The sequence below is a fragment of the Falco peregrinus genome, chromosome 13, assembly GCF_023634155.1.
Source record: "Falco peregrinus isolate bFalPer1 chromosome 13, bFalPer1.pri, whole genome shotgun sequence".
Taxonomy (NCBI): Eukaryota; Metazoa; Chordata; class Aves; order Falconiformes; family Falconidae; genus Falco; species Falco peregrinus.
The window spans coordinates 13,584,446-13,602,648 of NC_073733.1; the positions used below are offsets into that span (position 1 = coordinate 13,584,446).

General features: G+C 52.7%; 1 protein-coding gene across 7 annotated transcripts in view; it reads left to right on the forward strand.

Moving 5' to 3' along the window:
- The first annotated feature begins 948 nt into the window (after positions 1-948).
- The window catches only part of ZMYM3 (zinc finger MYM-type containing 3), a 33,410-nt gene continuing 16,155 nt past the window's right edge, over positions 949-18,203 (forward strand). For 2 of the 7 annotated variants that reach the window (XM_055817704.1, XM_055817711.1), the window contains exons 1-9: positions 964-1,057; positions 11,115-12,008; positions 13,005-13,048; positions 13,444-13,516; positions 14,330-14,621; positions 15,063-15,240; positions 15,678-15,890; positions 16,484-16,634; positions 17,189-17,304. In XM_055817704.1, the coding sequence (XP_055673679.1) occupies positions 11,129-12,008; positions 13,005-13,048; positions 13,444-13,516; positions 14,330-14,621; positions 15,063-15,240; positions 15,678-15,890; positions 16,484-16,634; positions 17,189-17,304 (1,947 nt within the window). In that variant the 5' untranslated portion in view covers positions 964-1,057; positions 11,115-11,128. The other 5 variants (XM_055817705.1, XM_055817709.1, XM_055817706.1 and 2 more) reach the window with 5 other exon arrangements.

The window sequence follows — 18,203 nt, forward strand, 5'->3', positions numbered from 1 at the left end:
CAGCGGTGGTGCTCACCTGCCCCGCCCCCATCCGTCCGCGTGCCCAGGCCGGTGGCGGGAGCGGCGGCCGCTGCGCCTCTGCTCCGCCGGTCCCGCCACCGCCCGTAAGTACCGGAGCCCCGGCGGCGCCTCTGCAGAGCGCCGCGGGCCAGCGGCAGCTCCGTGCCCGCTCCCTTCCTAGGCCGGTCGTGGGCGCCCCCTCACCTCGCCCACCAGCCCCCGTCTTCGCCGGCCATCTCCGCTGGAGCGGCGCTGCCTCGCTGTGGGCAGCCGGGCCGGCCGTGGGGAAGGGCCCGCCGTGCCCTGTCCCGAGCGGCTGTGGGGCGCCGGGAACGGGAGCGCGGCCAGCCGCTGCCTCCTGCGGGCTGGGCCTCGCCACCTTTCAATAAAACCTCCCGCTTCCCTCCGTGTCCCGTCGCACGTAACCGGGACGGGTGCTGCGCGGCCGCGGCCAGCCCGCTGCCCGGGCGCCACAATTGCTTCCCCCTCGCCCCGGGAGGCACTGGGGGGGGTCACCCCGCGGCCCGGCCCGTGCTCAGCTCCTGCGCTTTTCTGGGGGTGGGGGCTGCTCCCTGGGAAGGAGCAGGAGAGGCCCCCCCCCCCCCCCCCCCCCGCCAGGGCAACAGGGCGGCCAAGGGGGAATGGGGTCCTTCGAGGATGGGGGGGGGGGGGTCGGAGCCCCTGGGGAGGGGCGAACCTGGCCGGGGGAGCTGCGGGGGGGGACATGGCTGAGCCCGTGGGCGGGAGGGGGAGGGGAGCCGGGGTGTGTGTGTGGGGTGCAGCGGGTGGGGGAGGGCAGCCGGGGGGGGGAGGGGGGCGCATGGAGTGGGGCGGGGGCTGACCGGGGGAGGGGAGCTCGTGTGGGGGGGTGCCGGGGGCGGGGCGCGGGCGGCGGGCGCCGGCCGGGGCAGCTCCTCCTGGGGGCGGTGCCGTGTCCCGGGCCCCCGCGGAAGCCCCGCCCGGCCGCGCTGTCACTCACCGCCCCGGGGAGACGCTCCAGCTCCAGGGAGGCGGTGGCGGCGCCTGGACCCGGCCGGGCGGCTCCCCCCGCGCGCAGGTAGAGGCTTCGGCGGCGCGGCCGGTCTGGGCCCCCTGGGGCGGCAGCAGGGCCCGGGCCGCGGGAGGCGGCAGCGAGAGGGTTAAGGTGTGTGTGGTGGGGGGGCAGTGGGGTGGCAAGCCCACTCCGCGCGATCCGCTCCGCACTTTGCGGGTGGTCGCGCGGGCATCGGCGAGGACTGGGTTGCCCCGTTCCGGCCCGCGCCCCCCTCGCCGACCACCCCCGGCACCGCGCCGTGCCCCGCTGGGGTGCGGCCGCTGCCCGCGCTCGGCTCCGCGCTGTCTCTTCGCGCGCTCCTGCTCCTCTGCTTTGATCCGTTCCGGGTTTTCCGGCCGCCCGGCGAAGTCCGGGCTGCTGCGCCGATCCCGGGTTCGGGAATCCGTTCCACGTTTCCGAGGCCGCCGCCTGCAAGCGAGTCTCGCGAGCCTGGGCCCCGCCGCGGCCAATGGGAAAGCGTCCCTCGCTCTGCACAGCCAATGGAGCGCTGCCCCCGCCCCCCTTCGGGCTGCAGCGCGCTGAGGGCTCCGAGCGGCGCTTCCATTTAAAGGGGCCGCGACCCGAATCCGGGCTTTGGGTAGAGAGGGCGGCGCAGCGTCGGGGAGCCAGGTACGAGCGGTGCCGGCCGCGGGCGCCTCCCTACGGCTGCACGGGAGGCACAGGTGGGGCGGCGGCGCGGCGTGGGGCTGCCTCGGGGCGCCCGTCCGCGGGGCGCCCGCCCGTGGGGCGCCGGTGCTTGGCCCCACGGGTGGGGGTGGGGCAGGCGCGTGTGGCGCGGGTCCCGGGGGGGCGGGGCGGGTGGGACCCCCCCACACACACAGGGTGGGGGGCGGGGCGCGGCGCGCGCCTGGCGGGAGGGGGCGGGGGCCTACCGCTCCGCGAGGGGGTGGGGCCGGCGCTGCTCGCTCCCCCCCCCAGTGGCGACCGCTTGGGGGCGCCCTGCGGCGTGGGGCGGGTCCCGAGGACCCCACCCCGATGCGGCACCGGCCCCGTGTCCGCTGGGGAGGGGAGTGGGTGTGGGAAGCAGGCCCCGCCCCTCGGCTGGGGCGGGGCGTGGGGGGTGGGACCCCGTGGCGACCCTCACGCCTGCTGGGGCGAGCAAGGCCACGGGAGCCTGGGGCCCCCCCGGCCTGACACCTGTCCCCCACGCAGCCCCTGCCCTGGTGCCGGTTAACGCGGGGGGGGGTGGCGGCGGCCGGCCCCCACCCTGGTGCTGGGGGTCGGCTGTGCCCTCTGCCACATCGGTGCCTGCCCAGGGGGTTGCGGTGCACTGACCTCCCCGGTGTGGCCACCCCAGGGGACTCGTCCCCGCCGTGGGGAGCTGCAGCAAGTGGCCCCCAGCCACCCTGGGGCTCGCCCTGCCCCGCCACCCACTGGGCTCGCCTCTCCCCGCCGGGCAGCGGCTCTGGGCGACGCAGCCTTTATGCTGCTGTCACTACACGGAGCAGCGTCTGTGGTGCTCGCAGAACACCGCAGCTGCCAGTCCGTGACCCGGCCGCCCACTCTGTCCACCTGCCCCCGCCGTGTGTGGGGTGAGCCTGGAGTGGGGCACGGTCCGGGGGTCCCCCTGTGGGCTGGCGCCTGTGCTGGAGCCCTGGGTGCCATGTGCTGCTCTCGAGGCCCAGGCCCTGCCAGGGATGGGTGCAGCCCCGCGGGACCGAGCTGCCTTGTGCCGCTGGAAGAGGCAAAGCCCCCGTGTGCGGGAGCCTGGCTGGGCTGGGCCGCGTGTCAGCAGCATGGCCATGGCCACCGAGGTGTGCTGGGCAGCATCGGCGCCTCCCGTGTGGTTTGCAGAGGCAGGACTGGCCCCAGACGGCAGGGTGAGCACTGGTGAGGCTGGGAGCTGGTGGTGGCAGGGTGAGCACCCGCGAGGCTGGGAGCTGGCTGTGGCGTGTGCCCAGTGTGGGAGAGGGCCCTGGCGGTCGGACATGCCGGTGTGGGCAGAGGGCAGCGCTAACACGGTGTGTGTCAGGTGGTTGAGGGTAGGATGCTCAGCCGAGCACTGGGGAAATGGTTCTGGAGTCTCTTTCTGATGATGACCAGAGCAGCTTCATTTGTGTTCTTCCCTTCTGTTGTGCTTCAGGTCTGGCCGTTGTTCCAGGCTGTAACTTCTTCCCCTCTCGCTGCTGCTTGCTGCGTTCCCCTTAATCTGCTTTTTCTTGCCTAACCCTGCCTATGCTGGAGTCAGACCTGGTGGTAAGAGCATAGCTCTGTCATTGCTGCCAGCCCAGCTTTACCAAAGGAATAGCCACAGCCTACAGAGCTGCTGCCTGGAATGGCCAACCTGCAGCCCGTGGCCCCAGCGTGCGTATTTGCACAATCCGGTTTCTCTCCACCTGCTTAAATGCCCCTTCCTGTGAGTGCCCTTGCTTGGAGGATGCCAGCCAGTCACACCGGATTCCTCCGCAGCTCCGACAGCCAGCCCAGGGGGCTGAGGCTGAGCCCACAGCCTGACTCCGGGGACGGAGCCCCTGTGTTATTTCTTTTACAGGTGTTTTATGATCAGTGATGCTGGGATGCATGACCCTGAGGGACACAGGTGTGCTAGCAGAAGCCTCTAGTGCAGAAGGATCATGGTGAAAGCAATCCAAGGGAAGCATGGAATAGGCCACAGCTGTGACAATGAATTTCTTAGCTTAGCGAAGGCTATGCTAGCAGGATTTCGCTGGAATTATGTTTTAATCTTGGTAGAGTGTTTTAAATGTTAACTTCTTCCTTTGCTGGCAGCATGGGTCAGGAATGTGCAGTGCTTGTGACCATCTTCACCCGTCCTGCTGGCCATGGGCTCCCCGTAAGCCCGCTCGGCCCCCGGCAGGGTGAAGGGAAGGGAATCGGTCAGCAGGCTGGGGGAGAGCTTGCTCTGTGCAACACGGTGTTACATCCCAGTGCTGGAATGCCTTTTTGTGGGCCTGGCAGCAGGCACCTTGCAGAGGGATCTGGGACTGTCCCAAATGCTGAGGAGACAGCTCACCTTGCGCTTCCAGTGTTTTGGCTCTGTAAGGCCACTTAAAGAGCCACTTAAGATGTTTTGCCCTCAAAGATACATCCTCCCTGAGACACTGCCCTCTTGTCTTCTCATTCTTCCCGTTGTAGTAAGGTTTATTCAAAGAACCACGGACAGGTTTAGGTTGGAAAGGACCTCTGTGAGGTCTCTAGTCCAGCTGATCTGATGCTCACGGCAGAGCTGACTTGAGATCACGTTGTTCAGGGCTTTGTCCCGCTGAGTTTTGAGGACCTCCAGGGCTGAGGAGTCCATGGCCTGTTCCCAGGCTCTGGCACTCTCCTTTGGAGAGTCACCTGCTCTGCCAGGGGTTTCCTCCAGCTGGCTGTGGCTGCTTGTGGGAGGTGTCCAGGACTTTGCATTAGGTGGCCCGACACCCTCCTGCAGCATTTGGGCAACAGGTAGGGACCTGGTGCCATCTCTTTATGATCACTTTCAGGTCTGCTGTCTATTTCTGTCTTTTAATCAGTGTCTTAATATCATCAGGGCAGTTTCAACAGTTGCTGCTCAAGCATGCTGTGTGCCTCCATGTTTTTTTGTTGCGCTTCAGATAGTACTCCCAAAGCTTTTTTACCCACCTGCCCCTTTCCCCTGTGTATAACATGATTTTGGCAGATGTCATGTGGCAAGTAGTGAGCCTTGGAAGAAATGTTGCTTATTCATGCTATAGACACAAGTGGCAGGAGAGTTTTTCTCTCTGACTTGATCTGTAAGTGGAGTTGGTTCTTGAAGCTGAGTTGCCGCTAAGACCTCTGCCTTAACATGTGTAAACAAAGCAAGTTGTGTTAGTGTACCTGGACTTGCTGCTCCTTTCTCTGTTGCAAAGCCTTGACGCTTAGTGCTTGGGAGGGGATCTTGGTCTTACAAAAAGATGTGAAGAGTATCCAAGCGGTTTCAGACTGCTGCCAGGATGGCGTTCCAGATGGATGAACATGCTCCTCTTGTCTTTTTTGGCTACTAGTACAGAGGTGTTAGTTTAGCAGCAAAGAACACTGAGATCCAGGAATAATGTTGAGTACCTTTGAAGTGTTGCAGGGAGTCTACAGGTAAATGTAATTCTAGACAGTTCTGCAAGATCTCTGAAATTTCTCTTTCTTGCACTTCCTTGAAACTGGGATGAAGTTTCTGGAATGCAAACTCAAAATCTAGTTTGGTCATTCCTGCCTTGGAGGAATTAACAGGAAACTCATGGTGCTGTTTTGCTCTGTGTTGGAGGGTTCGGGATTTCTGGATTCTGGGTGACTCTGTATACTAACTTTGAGGACCACACCCTAAGCTGGTGCTCCTGCTGTAGAAAAATCTAGTGGTGGTCTTGGTACCTCCTGGCTTTGGGAGTGCTGGAAAACCATTGCTTGAGGGTTGAGGCTGCTGGTGATGCTCTGGGGAGGCCCTTCTTTTCCCCATCTACCCATTCCCGTTGTGTAGACAGTTCCAGTCACACGTGAAGACTGGTCTGAAGGGGACATGGTGACAGCTACTGCTGTTTGCACTCTAATTGAGAGAACCAGTAATATGTTTGGAGATGAGAAGAGATAGCTGTTCACTAAACCTGGCCTGCAGAGCACAAGCTCAAGAGCTTGACTGGTGACATCTGCAATAGCTATAGCTGACTGGGAGGGAGTCACTGAATGCTGTTGTAAAATCTCCAGGTCACTGAGGGTTTACACGTCCCTGGGTCAGTTGTTTAAGTAATCAGCTATAGTGTTAATCTGGAAATAGCTGTTTCTGAGTTCATCCAACTTTGACTTCCAGCTTTTCGAGTCCTCATGTTCATTTGTCTGTGTCTCTGAAGAGTCCTCTGCTGTAGATCTTACGTTGTGGTTTGTTTTTGTTTTTTTTTTTTTTAAATGGGTCATATCTTCCCATTTCCTTTCAATAAACAAAATAGGTTTGTCACTGAAAGGTGTTTTCTGAACCATGTTTGATTCTTAATGCAGTGGGATTCTTGCATGACTGTGTCAAATATTTATTAATTTTTTTTTATTTGAAACATCTCAGCTCTTCCAGTATCTGTCATCAAGTGTACACAGTAGCCAAGAATGAGACGGTAATGGTCTAACGTGGTACAGTGTGCAAGCAGCACGGACCAGAATGTCACCGATGGGCGTTGTGCTCTTTGAAGACTGAGCCTGGGCTGCCAGGTGGGAACTCAGGCAACTGCCCCTCCGAAAACACTGGTGAATAATGAAATCATTTCTGCTCCTTTCTGGAGAATTTCAACTGGACTGAAGCCTGGTCCTCAGCAGTGTGCTTAGTTTACTGGTGAATCTTCATACATTCATTTGCTTTAAAATGAGTTAACCAATCTGTAATAAACATTTGCAGTGCTTGAATCTGGAAAGCTATCAGCTGCCCAGATAAACTGGGATTAGTCACAGCAATGAAGTTGGTTTTTGCCATATTTGTCACTCGGGGTATAATAGTGTTACTGAAGATCTGTTGACTGAAACCATGCTGGTAGGACATGATATTATTTTCTTAATGTTTTATTGATAGAACTGTGTATTGAACACTGTTATTTTTGTTGAGAAATACTAGGTTGGGTGTTACTGTTTATTCTAAAATTTGGCACAAAAAATAGGAACTTCTTCCAGAGCTTTGCTCAGGTCTTACAGAACTCACAGGTAGGAGTTAGCTGGAATGTTGATTTAAGTGTCTTAATTTTTGTAGATTTTTATTGAATGTTTTTTCTATTTCAAATTATCTCTAATAGTGAAAACGATAAACCCTTCAGCCTTCAAAAGTCTTGGAAAATCTGAATCCATATCCACAAATAAAAGTCTAGGACAGGTACCCAAGCAGTTGCTGTTACTCTGCTAGAGGAAAGGAGTAACTGTGTGGCATTTTCATAGGCAATAGAGACTTCTGAGGTATTCAGTTCATCATGAGGGAGTAACAACAGTGGTTTTTCTTACTGTCTGATTTTAATTAAATATTTGATGGTGGCTCCTTATTTTTGTAGGTAGGCCATGTATTCCCCCGCTGGTAGTTAGCTGAGGACACTGACATGTGGAAGTTCTGTGCAGATACAGCATCGCTGATGTCTTTAATAAGCTAAGTAACGTCCCAGCTAGTCACTTGGGGTACCTGAGTGTCCTGGCAGAGATGTCTCACTCTGAGCTTCCAGGTCTGAGAGGAGACCCATGTGCCTTCTCTTTGGCAGAAAGGACAGGGCAGCTCTGGTGGTCACACATGTCGGATTTGGCGGTCAAAGTTGCATTCTGTGGTCAGTCCTACGCACTCGGGGAGGGCCCTCAGCCACCCCATCACTTCTTTGGAAACTCTTGTGTGCTACCTGAGAAGCACTCTGCTTCAGGCTTTTGTGCAGGGCACTTTGGTCCATGAACTTGATCTTCCCAGGAATACCTGTTACTGAATACTCTGGAGAGCGTGATGCCAAGTCCTAACTAAGGAATTCCCAAATGTCCAATAGAAGAGTTGTATCTACTGTAACGTGCAGGATTTCAGCACACTGCCTCCTCTTTGTTTGGCCAAGTCTGTTCCAGTGTACTCTCCTTGCTGCCAGGTATGTGGCTGGGAAAGAGGATGATTTTAAGCAGACCAGAGCCTGGTGACAGAGCTGTGCATTAGACGGTCCTGGAATAAAAAAAAAGGTGATGACTTGTTGTGGATCATTTCAGCATCTGCCAGAAACAATAAGCTATTTTTCTTCTGTTGGAGAAAGTGAGAAGAGCCTTTACCACAGCAGCAAAGTGCAGATTCCGTTGGCATCTTAACTGACTGTGAAGCTCAGCAGAAAGCCCAGGTGAATCTGAATGCTTGGAGCAAACAGAAGAAGTAGCGTTTTTTACCCTGATGCAGCTGGGCAGCTCTAATTTTCTCAGGTAGAGTTTGACTTCAGAGCAACCCGTAGAGCTGGAAAGCATCATTCTCTCCTGTTCTCAGGGCTGCTCTCTTCATCCTCATCATCTGGCAGTTGAAAGCAGACCTCATTGTCAGGGAAACAGAATTGCAGCGATGGACAGGGACATTTCTTGCTTTCTCAGTCAAACTGCTTGTCAGCATCACCTCCTTGGGTCCTGCCTCAACTCTTAACTCCATCAGCTTTTCCAGACTCTTATAAATACATCTTAAATCGGCACTCATCTGCTCCGTATCGCCTTGTCATGGAGCTCTGCTGCAGCAGGTTTAAAATAAACAGCAGGAAAATACTTTTTAAAAACTAGATGTTAGGCTGCAGAATGTATTGCCACCTGGAATTTCTGGAAGCCCCAAGTACAAATTGGTTCAAAGGGGGATTAGGCAGATACATAGAGGATTTGTCCACTACTGAGTCTTAACAGTGCCGGTCTCAGTGCAGCTCAAGCCAAGCAGTTCTTTAGCAGCTGATTGCCGCTCTGTCGGAGGATGTGCTGAAGAGGAACGTCCTATTAGTTATATTTCTTACACTCTCTCCCCAGGCATCCATTCTTTGTGTGAATAGGCACAGGTTGTTCGAATATATGGTCTTTTTGTTCGATTGACTGCAGCAATCCTTAGCTTTGTAAGTTTTGGGTCATTTGCTAGAACGTGTGAGCTGTTCTGCCAGGGTGATTCAGAGAGAGCTGATTAAAGTGGGCAGGACCATGAACACGCAGGGCAAGCGCCATGCTTCCAACCGGAATGTACAAGTGAGTGGTCTGCAGAAAGATCTGTGTATCTGTCCCAACCACATACTGATAGTTTGGAGCTGACTTAATCTCCAGAAGACTTGTTCTCTTTTAATACCATTTTGTTGGTCAATCTTGTCATCATTAAGTTTGTCAGAGTCTTGCCTTGCATCATAATGCTGTTGTGCCCAAAGTGTGAAAGCAACGTTAAGGTGCGTGCTATTGAAACTGGTTGCTTTTGGTCTATTTGGAAAGCCTGAGTAGCCGGGCAAGTTCATGGATGAATTGTTGCTTGCCTTATCCTCTGGGAGGGAATGCCCAAATGGATTTCTTATGCTCCAGAATTATTCCCATGGTCTGTTTCTACCAAGCAGAGACTAGGCCACCTGAAAGTGGTAAATACTGTAGGAGTATCACCTGCGTGGTTCATTGCAGACTCGTGCAAAGTGTCTGAAGATGAATTTGAGGAGTATGCTAGTCCTGTTAAGTATACCTATAAATTAACTTTCCTTATCCATCTGGGTGGCTTAACCTTTCTGCTGCTTGTTGTTGCAAGGTCTGCTGTCTGCCTGGAAGGCTGCGTGGGGGACATCCTCGAGAAGGAGGCATTGTTTGTATTCCTAGTAGGAGAAAAAATGTGTTTATCATCTTGGGCAGGTTCTCACCTGCTTCAAATCCTTAGCACCTTTCTTTCATATGTCTTTATTTCTATTTAACTTTGTTCTTTCTGTCAGTCACCCTAAAACATGTATTAGATCCTCTGTTGCTCCGGAATTGGCTCATTGTAGGAGCTTTCTCTCCTCTGTGACTAAAAAAAGTGAACAGAATCACCAAAGTCTTTAGTGGTGAAACTTGCTGAGCGTCTCTGAAGATTACATCTTCTGTAGTTTCTGTTTGTGATTGTGGGAACAGTGCTTATCTGCCACTGTGAAACAGAAAATGTCGCTGTGCTTTTAGATAAAATAAGGAGGCAATGACTTTGAACTCCAGCTGTAGGGTATGATTCCCTAAACTCCCGCTTAAATGAGTTTCAGAAGTTCTCTGTCTAAATACATCCTGTTAAGTTCTGAGTAAACCGTTCATGAGTGAGACTGGGTTATCCTTTCAGAGGGAAGGATATAAAGAAAGAATTAATCAGCCATCATCAGGGGAATTATTTCAGGCTTCCTCCTTCACTGATATAGATGAGTTATGCCCATAGTAAGCCCCAACAGAAAGGAATACTGGATCTTCTGCTTCAGGGCTTAAAACAGTGCCAAATCTAGAATTAGAATGACTCTGATAGGGCGGAATAGGTTGGTGCTATATCTTTTGATTCTAGTGCCTTCCTTGTAGTGTCTATTTACAGCCTCTTTTGGGGATGTCATGCTACTTCAGCTCTTACTCTGCCTCACCACTTGTAGACTCCTGCTCCTTCTCCCTTTCCCCCTTCAGCTTTCTCAACCGCTATCTCTTTGTGGGGGTATAATTAGTTTCCAGCCAATATTCATACAAATGCTTAGTTGCATCACCTCAGAGTCTTGCCCTTTCTGTCCTATGGTAATGTCGACCATGAGGAGGTGGGCTGTAACTTTGTCCCTCTGATGTTAGCAGTCAGCGTCACATCTTCCTGTGCAAGTGCACTGACTGTGCCCCACAAAGTCACGCTGTTTTTTTCCCCCTAACTCTGCATTGCATGCTTGAGTCTACTATGCTACTTGTTGTTCCTCTTCTAACGACTACTTTTAACATCATGGGCTTTACACCTTTCTTTTTGCCACTCTCCAGAATTCCTCATAGTTCTGACTTGGGCGTTTCCAATTATTCAGACACAGAACATTAGCCCACGTAATTTTGGGGCTATGCTGCAGCTGTAGTTATACAGTGTAATACAGTTTGTATCTCTCCTCTGCCAAAATTAACGCATCTTGTCATCTTGTATCTTGTTCAAGGCACAGGCTACAGAGGAGTAAAGGAGTTCTTTCTGCCTCCCTGTTTAAGAGAAAAGATATTTCAAAAATAAAATGTGTTAGCTCCGTGAGAACAGATCAGGAGAAAGGACAGACCATATTATTTGTGTCTGGTGAGACAGAGAGGAAGGCAGGGAATGGGGTATTACGTACCGCAGAACAGCCATGTGAAGCCTCCTGAACTGGTACTCAAGTAGTTTCTGATACCCCACTGTGTCATTCAGCATAAGCAAGTCTGTTTGCGGTGCTGGGGTGAGGTGTGTGGAGGCTGTGGAGTTCCCAAAGCTCTGCTATACCAAGCTACCACATCATGCTGCCGCTGTTTGGCTTTAGAGTTTTGTAACCTCCTGAGTAGATGTGGTTGGCCTGCTGGTAGCCCGGTTATGCCTAGCACTGGTCCTGGGTCTTGCTTTACTCCAGCAGTGTTCAGAAGAGTGGACAATTCACACACTGTGTTAGACTGCTTTTCATTAACTTGCAAGTCTCTCTCTCATTTCCAGTTGCCATCTTCTAAATGGATTCCAGTGAATTTTCAGGATCTTTGGAGCCCCTGTCCTTGCCTGACAAACCGCTTATTGGTGATCTCCCTGCTGACATGGAGTTCGGTGAAGATCTCCTGGGCTCCCAAACAGCTTCTACCCAGGAAGTTTCAGTTCTTCAGCCCCCTGACTGGGATCCATCCAAACAGATGACTGTAGATGCGGACTTGGACCTTCTAGTGAAAGCAGACAGCCTGCCTGAACTAAACAAATCGAACGACCTCGTTCTAGATAAACCTAGTGTCTTGGATATGCTGGAGAAACCTGATGTCTTAGATGAATTGGATAAAACTGCTGACTTGATGGAGCTAGATAAATCAGAGGGTCTGGATGGGCTGTATAAGGCACATCCTTCCCAGGATGTGGAGGATGGACCGGTGGACTCAGCCCTCTCTAGAGAAGCCCTTGTTCCAGAAACATGGAAAGAAGGGGAAGATGCACCAAAAAATGATTCTGGGGACCTAAAGGAAGATGGTGCTGCTGCTATTCCTGCACTATCTGATGACAATGCCCCTGAATTACCCCCCCAGGCCATTCCTGACTCTGGGAGCCTCAGCAGTGCCCCAGCCACAGAAGAAATCACAGCACAATCCTCAAGTCCACCAATGGCCCCCCCTCAACTCACTCTTAAACAGACAAAGAAGACTAGGTTGAAGGCACCAAGGAAAAGCTCACCCACACAGAGGGAAGGGCTGGCAGGGGAAGCAGAGGTGGAACTGAGCCCAGACAACAATTCTGCAGCTTTGCCCCCTGAGCCCACAGAGGAAAACCAGGCAGAGGAAGGGGATGATAGTGGGAAAAACTCGCTTAAAGAAAGTAGTGTACTGAAAGCACAGGAAGCCTCACCACCAGCAGGTAGGTTGTTATCTGTCGCAGCACTCTCAAAACTATCAAGCTGCAACACGGTCTTTTACCATCTCATACCAGCATACTCTCCATGCCAGTCCCTCTGCTGCCTTCTCCTAGTCTCACCCAGGGCGTGCTCTCTTTCTCTTCCTCTTCTCTCTGCTTCTTCCTCTTCTCTCTTCCTTGGCTGCCCAACCACTTAACAGAACCAGCCACAGCTGCACCTTATCTACATCGACCAACCCACTGCCCCTGAAGCCAGCCCACAGCTGTATATTATCAATGTTAATTAACCCAGCTTCATTCCTCTACAGTTATCTCTGCAGAACTTGGCTTCCTTTTGCTGAGGAGGTCATCCTGCTGCATGTTGCTGAAGCTGGGGTCTGTTTTGTGCTCCAGCTTTTCCTGTCATCCCCTGCTATGGAAATTGTCAACACTACTGATGGGCTAGATTTGGGGAAGGTATCTTGCTTACAGGGAATAACTGTCTGGAATGTGCCCCTTGGTGCATGCAAGCTCTTGCTCTGGCTTTTGTAGCTTTAACTTTGATTATCAATGCTTGCGTCAGCTAGGAGCTTCCCTGATAAAGCTGCAGCTGTGCATCAGCCTAGCTCACACTCTTCATCACTGGAGTCTTTGCTGGAACTGCAGATCACTAGGAGAAGGTGTTTCCAATAGGCAGAGTCCCTCTCGATTCAAGGGATGCTCAGTCTTAAGTCAGAAGCAGCTGGAGGTAGCTGCCCAGCATGCCTCCCCCATCCAGGGAGGTCTTCCCTTGACAGGACTCCTCCTAAGCTGCGTGTTTGGATCTCTAACTACAGGTGGTGGGTTTAGGAGCTGTCCTGTGTCTGATCACCACCAGAACTGTGCTTGTTAGCCAGGACTGTCTTGAGGTTTCATGTGCAGACTGACCCAAAGGGTGGCTGCATTTGAAAAACACCTGTCCTCTTCTGTTGGAGAAAAGCAAGATGTCAAATGCATGCTTCTTCTGTGCTTGTGTTCCAGGAGAAGGCCTGCCTGGGAAGGGAAGCGAGCTGCCAGCTGAGAAGGTGAGGAGAATGCAGTCAAGTACATATGCTGCAGGAGCATGGAGGGTGGCTGGTTGTTGTCAGACTCTGTGAGGGACACTGGCTGTCTTGTCACCCCTCTGGGAAGGAGTTTGCCATGTCTCCTGTGACAGTGATCCCTGTGCACTGCCACAGTACTGTAATGTGGTTTCAGTGCATCCCTGTTACCCCCCGCCGGAATGTCATTCTCATAAGCCTGCTTTCCCCTCTCCCCCATCTTGCCAACTCCGGTCAGGTATCCATGGAGTTTTATCCATTTTCAGCCGAGTTACTGGGAATGCAAATCCCAGAAGCTGGAACGTCACCATGACCTGGGATATTTATCCATGGTTGTCCTAGCAGGTGGTTAGCCTAAGTATTTTCTGAATGTCTTCTAGGAGCAGAAAAGAAGTGAACGAGCCAGAAGATCAGAAGCTGCCAGGCCTGAAACTGTGAACTCCTCTGAGAGCAGTGAGTAACTGGGGCTGGGCAGCGCCTGTTTCCAGCCAGCGAGCAGGGCCCAGGCTGTTGTGGGCAGGTGGTTTGTTGTGTGAGTGCGGTGGGAGCTCTGGAGCTTCTGGGCAGACTTTCCTCTTACACAGGACAAGTCCCTTCACCCCATGAGTCATCATCCTGGGGTACGTGTCTTGCTTTCTCAGGGCACTTAGGTTGAAGGAATGGTTGTAGAGTTTTTACAGTGGTGTATGGACAGCAAGCACCAAGTAACAGGATGAATCTCGGGGGCTGTTCCCAGGAAATCAGTCTTCCATCTCCTCAGCCAGGAACTTTTTTCCTTTATCTCTTTGGCAGCAGGCTGTCTGAAGGAAGGTTGCATTTTGGGGGATTTTCCTGCAGAAGTACGTGAAGTCTCTGTTCTTTGAGATGTTGTGTCACCCTGCCTTTCCCTAGTATTTGTGTGTTGCTCCTTCATTACCTGCCTGTGCTGGAGGCTGGTGATCCAGCTTGTTCTCCTTAAGGTCTGTCAGTTCTTGGTGGGTTTTCTGCTGTAAATGTTCACACTTTGGGCTTCCGCTCAACCTTGGCAAATCATGACTTCCTAGAGAGGAAATGTACTTAAGCCCAGTTTGCTCAAAGACCTCCCGACTCTTCTCCAATTCCAACAGAGTATCTTTCAAGGGTTCCTCTGTTATTCCCAGGTACAGAACATGTAGAGGGACTCTAGGAAGGTGACCCCAGAAAGCCCCAGCATGTGTCTCATGGCAGAGGTTTCTGTCTCAGTTCCTCATGAGGGTTTTCTGTGCATCTTTCTCTGCTGCTTTGCAGTTCCAGTCTCTGATGAAGACTCTGATGCAATGGTGGATGATCCCAACGACGAGGATTTTGTTCCTTTTCGTACCAGACGCTCAACTCGCATGTCTTTACGCACTCAGATGGCTCAGCGAGCTGCCCGCTCTACTGTCACCAAGATGACTTGTGCCAACTGCCGAACCCCACTGCAGAAGGGGCAAACTGCCTACCAGCGTAAAGGGCTCCCTCAGCTCTTCTGTTCCAGCTCCTGTCTCACCACCTTCTCAAAAAAACCACCTGGCAAGAAGATATGCACCTTCTGTAAAAAGTGTGTGTTCGTTCACCTTTCCTCAATGCTCCCGTGCTTGTGAACCCATTCACCTGCCCCACGGCCCTGCCTGCCAGTCCCCATCTCTTTGACCCCATGCATCCGATTCACCCACATCATTCCTGCCAACTGCCAGCTGCTGCTGCATGTCTTCCTTCACACACTGCATATCCCATGCTCCCTACACCCCCTTCACATTATTACCTTTCCCTGCCTATCCCCAGGCTCGATGCCCCATATCCCCACCTCCTCTCCAAACAACCTCGTGCATGGTCTGTCTTCAGGCACTGCCCCTCTGGGCCAAGACAGAAGCTGCTGTGAGACAGTTCTTGCCACCCTTTTGGGACACCAGAAAGTCCTGTGCATTGCAGTGTGCCATCCTATTCCTTCATGCCAGGACTGGTGTGTCCCTGCACTAACACATCCCATCCTGATCCCCAGGGAGATCTGGAACACCAAGGACTCTGTGGTTGCCCAGATCGGTTCAGGTGCCTCTTTCCATGAGTTCTGCACCTCTGTCTGCCTCTCCCTCTATGAGGCCCAGCAGCATAGACCAGCACCTCAGTCCGCAGATGCCTCGGACACCAGCCACTGCAGCGTCTGCCACAAACCTGGCGAGGTAAACAAATCCCTTGTCCTTCCCATGTCCTGGGTGAGGTGCTTGTGACCAGCAGCACTTGGCCCTGCCTGGGAACATTGCAAGGCATTTGCCAAGTTCTTCTGTGGTGTGAGGCCTCAGCCCCTGAGCCGGCTTAGGCTCGCTCCCAGGTCCTTCCTTGTTACTGTGAGCCAGCCCTTATTCCAGCAAAAGAAGGAAGGTTTCTGCTTCTCCCCTCCCTGAAGGTCATTGCTTCCTGCCATTCCACTCTCCCAATTGCTCTGCTGTCTTCTGGCGAGGGAGGCCAGCCTGAGTCCACACCAGCTTCCCATATGGCACATACCTGGGTTTTAGTGTCACAGCCTGTTATCCCCAGGACTGTGGTAGTAGTGGTGCACGTGCGTCAGGAGGAGGCACCTCGTGGTTTGGGGGGAGTGACAGCAATGTTGTCTCTGCAGATCCAGCATGAGGTCAGCAATGGGAATGTGGTTCACCGCATCTGCAGCGACGCCTGCTTCACCAAGTTCCGGGCCACCAAGGGGCTGAAAACGAATTGCTGTGACAATTGTGGACTTTACATCTATAACAAGGGCTTGCCTCTGGAGTACCTCTTCCACGAAGGCCAGCAAAAACGCTTCTGCAACTCTGCCTGTCTCAACAGTTACAAGAAGGTGTGTGGAGTCAGCTGCCTAGGGTGGGGGATCTCCATGGGCACACAGCCTCTTTGCATGGTGTGGCACAGGGCACTTTATGCAATAGCAGATGACTTGAATCCCCTTGGCCTTTTACTGCTGACAAAACATTTAAGAGATTCCTGTGGAGAAACTTTAAAGCAGGTAAACAGAATTTATTCATTCTGCATGGGGCCCATCTTGGACCCAAGCACAGGTCAGGCACTGGGTAAGCTGGACTGTGCAGCAGCACTGGTATATGCAGTTAGCAAGGGCTGGCTTCTTCTGGGTGTCTCCCCAAAGCTTGGCTGGATATGTTCTCTGTGATGAGTCGGCTTCATTTAACTGTCTTGATGGGACTGCCAAGCTCTGTATTCCTGCCAGGCTACCCTAGAAATGAGAAGCTGAGGTGCTGAAGGCAGCCTTTTTTGCTACTACCACCTGAACCTCCAGACTGCAATCCTGGCTCCGGTATCAGGTGTTCCCTGCAGGAGAGCTGTCCTGTGGTGGATACAGTAGTGGAGTGGGATAAGAGAGTTGGACCTTACCAGCTGTGATGGTCTCTCTGGCAACTCTGTTCTTTGTGTTTGCAGAAGAACACTCGGGTCTACCCTTGCATGTGGTGCAAGACACTGTGTAAGAACTTCGACATGCTGCCTAACGTGGACCGCAGTGGCAAGATGGGCCTGTTCTGCTCCATTTGCTGCACTACCTCCCACAAAGTGAAGCAGTCAGGCTTGATTGGTAAGAGCGCCTACGTGCAGGGAATCGGTCACCTCTCCACTCTTAACTCCTTCCTTCGTACTATTTATTGTTTGTGGATGAGACTGGAAAGGAGGCATGTTGCTTGCCTGGGGAGGAGCCAGTGAGACAATGGAAGGAGAGAGGAACCTTTGCAGCATGTAGACATCTTAATACTGAGGGTTAGTGTACAGTGCTGTTCTTGAGAACTCAGAAAGCAGTTGTAGTGCTGTACAGTGCTGGCATTGCCCTTTCCATTACATGGAGTACAGTGGTGTCCAGGAACGGGTATGGTCTCTGGTGCAAGTATTGCAGCCTGTTTTGTCCAAATTCCTGTAGAGGCGGGGTCACTTCCCTGGACAATTCTGCTCTCCATCAGTGTTTAATATTTCTGTCCTAGCAGAATCTGATGCTTTTAGTTTCCTGGTGTTCTTGTTCCTTGCTTTTTGATAATGGCTTGGCAGACTGAGGACGAAGGAGTAGTTTGCATGCCATCCTCAGAATCCAGACCCACGTCCTGTGCTGCTGCCCTCACCAATTCCTGTCTGTTTCATCAGGTCCCCCTAGACCCTGCAGCTTCTGCAGAAAGAGTTTGTCTGAACCCTGCTATTACAACAAGACAGACCGGGTTGTCTACCAGTTCTGCAGCCCCAGCTGCTGGACCAAATTCCAGGTACTGAAATATCCTTCATGCTGGGCTGTGCCGTAGAGCTCATGCCTCTTTTCACATGTAGCAGAGGCTCCACCTTCCTCAAGCTCCTCAGGGAGGGTCCATAAGAAAGTCTCTGCTGGAGCACAAGAGCTGCAGTGACTGTAATTGCCAATAGCTCAGTCTTGGCCTTATCTCCCCCTTCGCTGGGATAAGGTGGTTGTAATTCACTCCTGTCTATCAGGTTATGCCCAGCAGGAGTGCAGCGCAGAGCTGTGCTGCACAAGTGGTTTGGGATGCAGTGGCCTTATGAGGGCACAAGCAAAAGTACAAGTAAGCTAACAAAGCACAGTGAGCACCTGCTCTGCTAGTGGGGTGACACCTGCCCTCTGAGCCAGGTGTCACCAAGGAACATAAGTCTTGTAGGATGGGCTGTCTAAAACTTTACAACCAGCAGGCCTGGATATATCATGTTTAATAATCCTCAAACACTTGATTGGTGGGTTTTAATCTTCTGTCGTTAAGTTTCAGCACATGTGAAACGTTTGTGATATTCAAAGGCAACTGGAAAAATACTGGGTTTGTGCAGTCATCAAAGAACATAGCAACAGCCAGAAAGACCTGTGAAACTTAGGCCAGGACATGCCTTGGGCAACTGAAAAAACTTAGAGAATCTAGAAGTAGAGAGTTGGTTACTGCCAGTTGCAGCATTTAGGTTTGGTTATTGGTTTTTTTTTCTTGTGGTTTTGTGTTGAGGTTTTTTTGGGTGGGTTGTTTTTTAAAAAAAAAAATCTTAATGTAATCCTTCACTGAGATCACAAATGGTGTTGGTAGGGTAACTAGAGTTTTTACAGTTGCAGACTTCGTAAGACCCGAATCATAGAATAGTTTGGGTTGGAAGGGACCTTTAAAGGCTATCTAGT